The 12,618-nt window shown below is 41.3% G+C and overlaps 1 protein-coding gene across 2 annotated transcripts in view; it reads left to right on the forward strand.

The window, feature by feature from the left end:
- The window catches only part of KLHL32 (kelch like family member 32), a 134,540-nt gene that overhangs the window by 99,078 nt on the left and 22,844 nt on the right, over positions 1-12,618 (forward strand). For both annotated transcript variants that reach the window (XM_053287578.1, XM_053287577.1), the window contains one exon: positions 8,647-9,373. In XM_053287578.1, the coding sequence (XP_053143553.1) occupies positions 8,647-9,373 (727 nt within the window). The remainder of the gene's footprint in view (positions 1-8,646; positions 9,374-12,618) is intronic.

Genomic DNA, 12,618 nt, shown 5'->3' on the forward strand with positions numbered 1-12,618 from the left:
CTGCAGCTGTGCTTTTTGATACCCATCTGAGAATTGCAGGCTTGAAGCATCCTCTATGATATGCCCACTGCAGAAGGGGAGGGAAGAGGGTGAAGACCCTCCTTCTCTGTTCCTGATTGGCTATGTGCTGAAGCTCAGTGTACGCCTCCCCTCAGCATGACTGACAGGCTTAGGAAAATTAACTGTTTGTATTTCCGTTGAAATTAATTCCAATGTCCCATTAATTTCAACAAGACTGTTTATGAGTAACTTAGTGAAGAGTGAGTCAGTGATTGCAGTATCGTGTGTGTGTGTGTGTATAATTTCATTAAGTAGCCATATTGAAATTAATGGGACAAGTTAATGAGTAACTTAATCTGGATGTAAACCAGTGACTAGAGTGGCCCAACTCATAGCTGTAGCATTTAAATTTGTGTGTGTGTGTGTGTGTATAAACACGCTAAAACACAAATGTAAATGTTACATTTACTGTAACATTAACTGCAAATGTTAAAGTTATTCTCTCTCTTTCCCTCTCACTTGGATACTTGAGCTAAAACTTTGCAAAATAAGGGGTACATTTGTTAAAGAATTGTAGGGAACCTCTACCTTAGCGTAAGATGTGTTGGCTGGTAAGTATGCAAATACCAGTGGTTGTGTCCCATAAACAATGATTGCACCAATTGGCTCCTGCCATATGCTGCCATTTTGCTGCCGTTCAAAGTTATGTGAATAATGATATAAGTAACTGCATGGACCAGGGCATCAGTTCCCTTTGGACTTGCACAGCAATCCATATAGGACTACAGCAGATGCTCATTGCAAACAGTTGAGGGGTATGCGAAAGAGGGCTGCTTCACAGCAGATACTTTTTTCTACAGAGATAAACTTAATTCAGGGGAAAAAGTGTATACTGTTATGTGTGCAGTGTACATTGGTAGTTTTATTTTGTGCTTCGTATTGGCTTCCCAATATATACATTCATGACAAGGCAAAGCTTCAGTCTGTACTTCACGCATGAACACCGATATATCTTTTGCTACATTTTATCCATGCAGGAAAAAGTTGTATATTTCCCCTGATAACTGAGCAAAGAGGCACCTTTTAAAAGTAGTGATTCCCTTTATTTAGCAGGGGGAGAGCAACTGGCCCTGTCCAGCCCCAGCACAGCATCCCTCCAGTGGCTGTTGCTGGTGTCTTAGTTTCTTTTTTAGATTGTGAACCCTTTGGCGACAGGGAGCCATATTTTATTTATTTTATTTATTTATTTTATTTTATTTTAATTTCTCTATGTAAACCACTTTGGGAACTTTTGTCCAAAAGTGGTATATAAATATTCGTAATAATAATAAAAAGTATTCGTAGTAGTATATGAAGGGATTCAGCTCTTTAAATCTGTTGAATGATGCTTCTTATTTTGCTCTGATGCTCCCTGATCTTCATGCTTCTGCTTATTATGGCTGCTGTTTCCATTCTCTTGGTAGTAGTTTGAACACCTTTGGCCAAGGAAATGCTATGTCATACACTACAGTAATCTCCACTGGGCAAAATCCAGTTGAAGTTGAGCACCTTTTAAGTTCCATTGATTTAAATGAGAGTGAATTATATGCTCAGCTCTTTTCCATAGAAATCAATGAGATTTAAAAGTGGTTAACTCTGACTGGACTGTGTCGCCTTATAATAACTTCATTGCATCAACACTCCTGTCAGAAGCTAATATACCATTATTGGTGTAGCTACTATCAAAAATGGTTGTGTGTAAAAAGCTGAAGAAAGATAGGTTCTTTTTATTGACTGTGTACAAAATGGATAGGAAGCATTATGGAATTCAAAGATCTTTTGTGTTCGCATCAGCCTTCTCCCTGTGCTTACCCTTCTTCGGATACAAATTAATCTCTGCCACTAAGCCTCCTTTTTGTTTTGCTGCACTGACTTGAATGCTGATATACCGTAGAGGTGTATGATTGGCCAGATAATATCTGATACAGCTCAAGAACACAAAGTAATGGGTCTTGCCTCTCTCCACTTGAAATGCCGATTATTCAGCAGTACAAAAAGGCTTGATTTACATTGTTTTTAGTGCTTTTATTTCAACGACCATTGGAATCACATGAAACCATGTGGTAGAATTATGCATGGCTGGGTGAGAGAGTTTAGGAGTTAAGTCTCTGGATTGCTATAGTCACAGAATAGTTTGGGTCCCTTTTGATCTAAACTGGCTCAAATGTTGCTTGCTTTAAGCTTGTAAATCATGCAAATACACACAATATCAAGTTTATCAATTAAATATTGATGCATAATTATTGTACTTGGGTTTTGTGCTTAGATTTCTTCTTTGGGAGAGAGGATCCTTAGGATATGACTCCTTAAACCTAGTATTGGCTGCAGCCCAACTAAAAACTGAAACATTAATACATATAGTACACTCACTGTTTTCAGTTTGGACATCAATAATAATCTTTGCTTTGATTCTTCCAAAGAGGCAAAGCATTATAAGTGTGGCCGTCTTTTAAAGCTGGGTATGATAATACATTTATTGGTGAGGAGATTTGCAAGAGATCTCTGCCCATCAATTATTGCTGCTGTCACTTGTTTTTTTCCCCCATCTTGAAATTCTCCTGTAATTGTGAAGAATGTTAGCTGTAATAAACTGTCCTGCTAATCAAACAGCATTGGAAGGTGAGGTCATTGAAGTCTTCAGTCATTTCGTGCCTTTTCAAGAGTGGATTTTGTTAAAATTATGCTGAATACACACTTAAAGCTTCCACTAAGAGGGAAGGAAAAAGAACCCTACCTGTGTTTTATAACTCTGCACTGTCAGAACTCATAATAAGTCAAATATTCTTTCTGAGGTACTCATAAGGGAGGGGGGGAAACCTGTAAATTTAAGAGTAATTTCAGATTGTAAATGAAAAAGAGAGGCACGACTGTTCATTTGCACCAATCATGCCTTCCTTTCATCTGCTCTGATTAGGCCTGGTGCGGTTTCATCAAACTACTCCATCACTGAGCTGTCACTCCAGCCGTCTGTTGATTGAAAACAATCAGGGCTCTGATGGCACAATTATTCTGACCCTTTAACTAGAGGCTGCTGTGATAATGAAAGGTTGATTATGATAGTTTGTGCCTCTTTCAGTTTGCCAAGAAGGTTAATTTGGGCATCAGACGGATGTTTAATGGGCGCTTGCTGGCTACACTGAGGTAAATGAGAACGTGCAGCCTTCGATATTGCACGGATATAGTTTGGCTGTCAATCATTGTCATTTTGAGTTTGTGCCTTGCACTCTGGAAATCGTATTTTTTTCCCCTTTCGATTTAATTTATTCTGTGCCCTGAGGAAGTTCTTTCACTCTGTGACCTTCACTGTAGCTTTCTCTGCCTTTTTTTATTTTTTGCTTCTCTTCTTCCTCTTAGATAGTGCTCAAAGGCACAACAGATCTAGTGAAACACTTTCCTCCTCTTCTAATTTTCCGTTTACTTTAATGTAGCTGTTTATCGCCTGTATCTAACACAATATTTTTGTTAAAATAATGGTTGCAGAATAAAAATGTAGAAAATAATCATACAGCTGATTTGCCTTTAGTAGCCGTGTGTTTCACAGGATGTTGGCCTGTATGTGGTGTGTGTATGTACAGACAAATATGTGTAAGACAGGAAGAGATAATGCTAACAGGGCGAGTGACTAGGGATGACAGAGTGGCTTGGATACACATGCACGCACCCCCACCCCACCACTCCCTTCACATACACCACACCTCACCTCCCTTAAGTGACTGACCTTTTAAGCCTCTTCAATTTCTATAGTTATAAGACTACCAGACACACTTTTCAAAACTAACTGCTGCTTTACTTACAGTTAAGAACATAAGAACAGCCCTGCTGGATCCATATGATGCAGTTCTGGTCCATATGATGCTGCTTGAGTTTCATCTTCAGTCAAATATGATCATAGGATTTGCTATGGTTTTCTGATCCTGTCATGTAAATGTGATTGTCATGTTGCATACAAATTTCTGAATATTCATCTCTTTACCAACTATCTACACATCATGATTTGACAACTGAAATAATTCTGCCAATGCATAGATCCCCATCCTTTCAGCTTCTTCCATGCCTCTGCAACGTATTCTAGTTTTGCCTCCCATTTTGGTCTGCAGTGTGATTTAATCCTAAACTAAGCTGTGCAATTTATTGGAATTACTTGTCAAAATAAATACCAATTAGAAAGTTACAATATTTGAAAAGATGGGAATAATTCTATTGTTTTACATCTTAACAAGGCCTGTATGCAAGCATATTGTTGGTTGCCTGGGGAAATTCTCTCTTCTCCCAATCAGACGGTTGTTAGAGCTTGTGAAGGGAAATGTTTCACACGCACATGGCTTGTCCCATTTCAGACTTGTGCTCTCAGGTGCCACTGGCCCTTGAACTCCCACAAACTAGTGTTTCACCATCTGTGTGCTCTTTGTGGCTTTGAGGATGTTAGACCTTGGACGATGTGTTTGTTTTAAATTTCAGGTTTCAGCTATTGTGGAAATATTAGCTCACATGTTGTGCAAGGCAACACTGGTGGTTCTGAACCCACACTGTGTTACTGCAGGCATCTAAAACAACATCCATGGTACTGTGGAATCAGGATTGTCCGCTACTAAAAATTGCGCAATTGTACTTATAGCAATAGCAATAGCACTTACATTTATATACCGCTTTATAGCTGGAGCTCTCTGAGCGGTTTACAATGATTTAGCATATTGCCCCCAACATTCTGGGTACTTATGTGGGTACTCACAATCTGGGTACTTTCCGCTTATGTGGAAATAAGAGTCATAGCACTGCAGAAGTTTGACTGCACAATGTTAAGTAGATGATCCCTGTTCTGCAACACTACAGACATTGTTTTAGATGCCTGCAGTGACGTGCCCATGTGGTCTTGAACAGCATGTGAGCCACCATAACAATGCTGATACTCTTTTTAAATGAATGAAGTCCAAGCATCGTTGTAGGTATGTCTTAACATTTTAGGTTTCTATGATTATTGGTGTATATTGGTTTCCTTCACTGGTTATGATATAACTATTGTTAAGGGAACGGTCCTGGAGTGATTAGTGAACACCCCAAAATTTCGTTCAGGCTTTGTGTGGGGAAATTAGCTGAGAGTGGAGCAGTTCCACATCAGAATAATTTTTGTGCAAAGCTTTGGTGTCCAGAAAATGAACAGAGGTTGAAGTTCAAAAAACAAACAAGGTTTTATTTGAGAGTAAGGGGTTCAACAGCGTAAGAGTCAATTAAAGCAATATTACTACTAAAAATATGTTACAAGATTAACCAGATAACTGCAAAAAGGAAATTTAGCTTAGTGTCTGAGTTAAAATACCTTTCAGGCTGCCTAGAGAAAGGACGCTTGAGAGAAACAGGTTTTTGTATTTAAGAAAAGGAGTGGGGATAGGGAGACGCAGAGGGGTGCAGTGATTAACATACAACTCAGTCTTTCCTTTAGTGGGGATTGGACCCTTGTGGCTCTGGCACAACTGAAGGACCGCTTTCCTCAGGATGGACTGGGAAGCAGCAGACAGCAGTGGGAAACCAAGGGGGTTAGGTAGTTGAGATAGATCCAGAAGGTGTCTGTTCTTGAGTAGCCAAGTTCTGGTAGCAGCAGTGTTGGCTGGGAAGACTGGGCTGGGCAAGAAGGCTGATCTGGAGGCTGGAAGGGTGTTTGGCACACAGAGTAAGTGTAATGGCAGGTGTCAGGCCTAGCACCCAAATCGTGGGTGACTCCAAGTTCTAAGAACCAAATGATGTTCACTGGGATCCAAATGGAGCACACTGGCTAAAGGAACCGCAGGCAATTATAGTCTAAACTGTGTCCTGAGTCAACATTCCAGTTGCTCTTCTTTCTTGAATGGGATAGTTCCAGGGAATCTCAAAAGGTTCCATTGTCTGTGTTTGCTGTGCTGCACTACAACATAATGCATTGAATGGGTCAAGTGTACCCTGATATGTAAATGGAGTGAGTGAATGGATGTGCCTGCCTATAGGCAGCAATGGGCTGGATAAGGGATAATAAACTGAGGCTGAATCCAAACAAGATGGAGGTGCTGATGGTTGGGGAATTTCCTGTTCTGGATGAGGTTACATTCCCCTAGAAAGAACAGTTTCGTAACTTGGGAGTGCTCTTGGACCCAGGTCTCTCCCTGGTGCCTCTGGTTGAGGCTAGCCAGGAGTGCTTTTTTCCATCTGCGACTGATTCAACAATTCTGCCCATTTCTTGAGGAGAATTACCTGAAAACAGTGGAGCACCAGCTGGTAACTTCCAGGTTGGACTCCTGCAATGTGCTCTATGAAGGGCTGCCTTCAGAAACTTCAGTTAGTTCAAAATGCGACAACCAGATTGGTCTCTGGAGTATCTTGAAGAGACCACATTATGCCTGTTCTCAAAAAGTTGCGCTGGCTGTTGATATGTTTCCGGTCAAAGTACAAAGTTCTGGTTATTACCTTTTAAAGCCCTGAATGGCTTAGGCCCAGGTTACCTGAGGGAATACCTTACTCTACAAGATTCCCACTGCTAATTGAGATCATAAGTGGGGTCCGTCTTTGGTTGTCACCGGTTCATCTGGTGACAACCTTGGATTGGGCCTTCTCTGTTATTGCCCCTAAGTTGCGGAATGCGCTCCCCATGGATATAAGAGGATTATCTTCGTTGGAAGCCTTCAGGAGCTCCATAAAGACCCATCTTTTTAGCCTGACTTACAATGATATTTAGTTTTAATTTTATCTAGTTTAACTGGTTTTTGTTTTTAATTGTTGAGTTTTTATTTTAATGTGAACCGCCCCGAGCATTGAATTAATTAAGAAACATGGTTTCTCTTAGGTCTGAAAAAGAAAAAACCCTTCAAGTTATGATGAGAGTTAGGTGCTTACAAGTTTTACTTAGGCATGACAATTGGATGGAAATTGCAAGTTAAGGTGATAACTGTATGTCATGTGAGCCGTAAATATTTGGTACAATCATTTACATTATGCTGGCTTTACAAATTAGGCCCTGTGTACCCACACTTTGTTTTGCTTTGACATTTCAGCTTGTTTTTTTGCTTGGGAGGTATGTATCCAGGTATGTCAACTGGTGTAGCTTTCCTCTCATTTGCTAGAAATGCACCTGATAAATTTCTGCTTGTTGAACTCTACAAAGAACAGAACTTCCCCAAAGGTTCCCCGATCATAGTAAATGTCCCAGTGGAAATGCTACACATGCTGCACTTTCAGTTATCACAACTCTAGTGAATCTTCCTCCTCCCATGCTGACTGGTGAAGTGGAAGGGCTTTCTTGACCCTCAAACCAATGCGGTAGGAAAGAAGGATTGCCAGGTTGCAACTTTCCAGGCTTGTGTCTTGCATTTCACTACATTTCCTTGCCTGCCCAAGCAAAAAAGAAGACAGGGTTCACTGACTTGTGGCCTCAGCCCATATTGACACATTCCCTTCCTCAACATAGCACAAATTTAGGGCACTTCTGGGGTGAGTTTGAAAATGCTTCTGAACTGTGCCCCCCAATCAATCAATCAATCAGTCAATCAATAATCTGTTTAGCTCTGTGTGTAGCTGGCATTTCAATGTTTTTCTGTATCTCCACTTTCAGACAGAGATGCCACCTGAATGCACTTCCTTTAACAGAAAACACATGCCACCCCTATATTATTCCACAGATTATTTGGGAAAATAAGTGATTATATTTGATTTTGATTTATATGGCTGTGGAATCTCTTCCATTTGCAGACATGCTATTCATATGTGATTTTTTTTAAAGTCTGAAACAAGTTCCTCTTTAATGCTTAGGAGGAGTAAAATATTTGATCCAGCTTTTTGCAGTTCCTCCCAGTTTACTGCTTCCCCCTGTTTTAAAAGGAAATCTTTCTATAACACCCCTCCCTTATTAGCAGCAGGGCTTACTTTAGAGTAAACATGCAAAGGACTGTACTTTTAGCTGCTGCAGATACAAGAAGTTCAGCAAGCAAGCAGTCTCTACTCTGTACAGATGAGGTTAAGATACATCCAGACTTTCAGTGGTCTACTGCTTTGTTTTAGAAAGCTCCTCCCCTGAACAGAAGGAGAGTTACGCTCACTCAAGCATCTCTTCTACTTATGCAACTTTCTTTCTGTTCACAGAAGGAGTTTCTGACAGCAGATCAGTCCTCTGCTGAAGATCTGAATGTCTCACAAATAAGATTTCTGGCTGATTTTGTCTGTGTATGGCATGTATTACTGTATTTTGATTTGTTGTAACATTTTCCCTGACATTTATATTGAGGATCTTTTTTAAATACAGGAAGGTGGGATTTCAGTGGTTTTAAAACATTCTCACTTCCTGTTTATGCAGAATAGTCATTCCAGTAACATCCTGTTTATGCAAATATATGTTCTCAGACATGTCAATGAGCAAAAAGTCAACATAGCCCTGTTATCATATATCAGCTCTACAGATCGTCACAATTATTTTAGGGAAAATGAAGGGTTGCTTTTATGTATGCAGCAGATGAAATTTGGGAGTATAATTTTTTGTTGATAAGTTGAGTAATGCAAATGTACAGTTCTTTTAGGAATGTAAGCAGTCTCACACTGAATTGTGAATAATGCAGATAATTTCATTTTTGATTTGTTTTCCTTCCCTTCTAGCTTGCCGTGACGTGGTTAGAACACAACTGCCGTTACCAGTACATGGATGAACTTCTTCAGTATGTTCGGTTTGGGCTTATGGATGTGGATACTTTGCATACTGTAGCCCTCTCTCACCCTCTTGTCCAAGCTAGTGAAACTGCAACCGCCCTTATAAACGAGGCCTTGGTATACCATCAGAGCATCTATGCACAACCCATTTGGCAGACCAGAAGGACGAAACCTCGTTTCCAGTCAGACACTCTTTACATTATTGGTGGGAAGAAACGGGAGATCTGCAAAGTGAAAGAGCTGCGTTACTTCAATCCTGTGGACCAGGAGAATGTTCATATAGCAGGAATTGCAAACTGGAGCGAACTGGCTCCCATGCCAACAGGAAGAAGCCACCACTGTGTAGCTGTAATGGGAGACTTTCTCTTTGTGGCTGGTGGGGAAGCTGAGCATGCCACTGGCCGCACCTGTGCAGTCCGGACTGCCTGCAGATATGATCCACGTAACAATTCTTGGGCTGAAATAGCGCCAATGAAGAATTGTCGGGAACATTTTGTGCTGGGAGCTGTGGATGAATACCTCTATGCAGTTGGTGGCAGAAATGAACTGCGTCAAGTTTTGCCTACAGTTGAGCGCTACTGTCCCAAGAAGAACAAATGGACTTTTGTTCAGTCCTTTGACAGATCTCTTTCCTGCCATGCAGGATATGTTGTGGATGGTCTTCTCTGGATATCAGGTAGATGAGGATTCACACAGAGCTTGGGGGAACTAGCAAAATGTCAAAATATTGTTAGCAAAGCCAAATTTGGGTAACATGTCTGTCTGGGAACGGTTGGGTGGCCTAGCCTTTTGACTGAAGATTAGATGTAACTGAACTTTTCTAGGAGCCAGGTTGTGGGGAAGGAGAAACCTGAGCAACCTGTGACAGTTGGGATCCTGCTCTTCACCCCACCCCTTCAAATGGGAACACACATGAAAGGATGAGAAATCTTCTTCCTGTCATTTTCAGTAACCCAGGTACCAGTTGACAAGCCCCATTATTAATTTATGAGACTCCTGGGCATGTGGATTTTTGCTTCCCTGGGGTAAGACCAATTCACATAATGCCAATTATATATGATAAATGCAGCCACTGTATACAGTACTGTTCTTCTTAAGTACAGACAGTATGGATGCAACCGTGCTACTGGATCATGTGGTAAAACTCTTCCTGAACTGCTTTACTGCAGATTGCAGATGGGGGGGAATCTCTTGTTTAGATGCTTCACCTTAAGGGCGAAGCATCTTAAGGTGAAGCATTTCACCAGGGGAAAAGAAATATCAGAAGGCTAGGTTAGAACCCATTCCCTGGACACAGTAGCTTTCTATGTAGAAGTTCTTATACAGAGAAACATTCACCCATTTGATTCTCCACTTGTGATCTGGAGAGGTATTTCTGCTCTTAGAAGAAATTATGCCTGGAATAGAAGCGGGCATATAATAGGCTTCCCACCACTTGATAACTTGATAACGTACCAATCCTGTCAGGCGATCCTGTCTCTTCCTGCTCATTGTTCATTGAATAGTTTTGCAGGTTGAGTGATATTTCAGGATCACAAAGCTACTGACATTTCATATTTCCTTTGGTTTACCAAGAGAGAAATGTGTAGGCTTTCAGGATTTGGTTGGGGGCAGAGCTACACATTCCACCTTATCGTTGTGTCTTCAAGCTTCGCCTATGACTCTTTGCTCCAAAACAGGGGCAGGAAACTCCTGCAATTTGAAGCACACAAGCAGTGTTTGGTGGGAGGGTGTTTAAACTTTCCTTCGTTCACTGGTTTTCCTTCACAGTTACTTTTCTCTGAGAAGAGTACTAGGCCCATTTCCCCAAAACCAAAGAATGATCTGGAAGCTGGAGTGGAGCAAAAGCACTGTGTGGGAAGACAGTTGTGGGGGAAACACGCTCTTCTTGCGTATTGATTGTTGTGAGCCACCTTGAGCAGTAGTGCACTGGAGGGGCAGAGTATAAATAGTTTAAACAAACAAACAAACAAACAAACAAACAAACAAACAAACAAACAAACAAATAAATACAACTTTAAGACATGAAGTTGTGGCAGAATGTTCTCTTCTGCCCTTATATTGGGTTATGGAGAAATTAAAGAGCAGAAGCAATAGTCAAAGTGATTTTAGTGAAGTATGAGAAGGAGAAAGTGGCTAACAAAAATGAATGGAACACATTTTTGTGTTAGGAAGAAACTCACTAATCAGGTTGAAGGGGAATATAGCTTTCCAAAATATGTTTTATGCATATTTCTTTAAAGGATTGACAGATGGAACTCACAAGGCTACACTCATGTCCATAAACATGATTTTTAAAAACTGGTTTAAATTAAAGTTGGTGTGGGATGGTGGTCTACTGGAGAATATTTCAAGCCCTGTTAATATTAAAACACTTGTAAGATGGTGGTAGGGAAAGGTGGTCTACGGTTTTTTGTGTGGTATGTAATTTCTTTCTCTTGTATAATGGAGAATAATGACACAAATAGGTCAAAAATCAATTCTGTAGCTGTGCTATATACCTGTTGACTGGCAATTTGGGTTTCATAGAATGGATGCTAAATTTTTATAACTTATGCTAGTGTTTGTGAATAATCTATACCAAAGAACTGCACACACTATATTTATGCTTAAAATGTGAAGTAATCAAGTATAATGGCTGTGATCTGTTATGGGTTTGTATTTAATGAACTGTTCCTGAATGGGGAACTGCAGTATGAACCATACCATATCGCACTCAAAACGAAACAAAAAACCTCTAGCCACATTCAGTATATTTTCCAGGATAGTTAACTACTTCTTCTCTTGATGGCTGCAAGCTCCATCATTAACCCTTTCTCTCTTAATCTACACACAAATCTAAAATTACAAACAAGGATGGGTTTGTGTGTTTTAAGTGGGGGCAGGGAGGAAAGAGAGCGATCAAGCATGCCAGAATTCTTGGTACAGTAGCGAAGGTTGAAAGGAAGGATTAAATGAATTGGCTTAAATCCAAGTATGTTGAGCAAGCTCATTCTCAGACAATAAAACTGAAGACTTTCCACATATCCTCAAGATTCTGCAGCATCACTAGCCACCCTACTTTATAGATAGCACTGACAGGATTGGGCAACTGGAGAGAATGAGATGGGGAGTTGTAGTTGGTGTATTGGAAGGCACCATCAAAGGCCATATAGTCCAACTTGAGTTCAAATTCTTAGAAGAATATTAGTATACTAGCTTAACCTGTGCAGAGCATCTGTGTGCTAGTAATTGATTGCTCCCCTCCACTGTTCCCTCTAAGGCGTGCACACGCTGGCAAGTTTTCTGATGTCCGCTCAGTTAATTTTAGATCCCGCTCAAGTTGAATTAGGAAGGCTTCACTCTGAATGCATGTGTGCACACAGTGCCTTGATACTGCCGCCCAGAACAAAACTCATTCCGCACAGAGATGAAAAAAATTAGAGGGACTACTGCTCACCTCAACCCCCACCACAGCCCCCTCACCTCAGAGATCTCTCTACTCTCACCTGAGCTGCACTCCTCCTCCATCCCATTATTTCCATCCCCCTAACCCCTCTTGGTCGCTCTTCCATCCTGTTGCTCCATCCCCCTCATTCCTCTTGGTCGTGGCTGCACTCATCCCTCTTGATCGTGGCTGGCTCTGATTGGTCAAGCCGCAGCCCCCTAAACCCGGAGACCTCCCCATCCTCACCCAAGCCCCACTCTTTCTTCTTCCTGCAGGAGCAGCAGCAGCAGTGGTTGACCAGGCCCTTCCTCACTGCTGCTGCCGCCATGGCCACTCATTCCCCACCAGGATGCTGATAGACCTGGGTCCGTCCCTCACCTGCTTGCCTTCCTCCCTCCCTCCGACAATGGCCACGGTAGCCCTGAGCAGCGGCAGTGGTGGACTGGGCCCTTCCTTGCTCCTGCCACCATGGCTGCTAATTTTCCTCAGGCCAC

The sequence above is a fragment of the Hemicordylus capensis genome, chromosome 1, assembly GCF_027244095.1.
Source record: "Hemicordylus capensis ecotype Gifberg chromosome 1, rHemCap1.1.pri, whole genome shotgun sequence".
Taxonomy (NCBI): Eukaryota; Metazoa; Chordata; class Lepidosauria; order Squamata; family Cordylidae; genus Hemicordylus; species Hemicordylus capensis.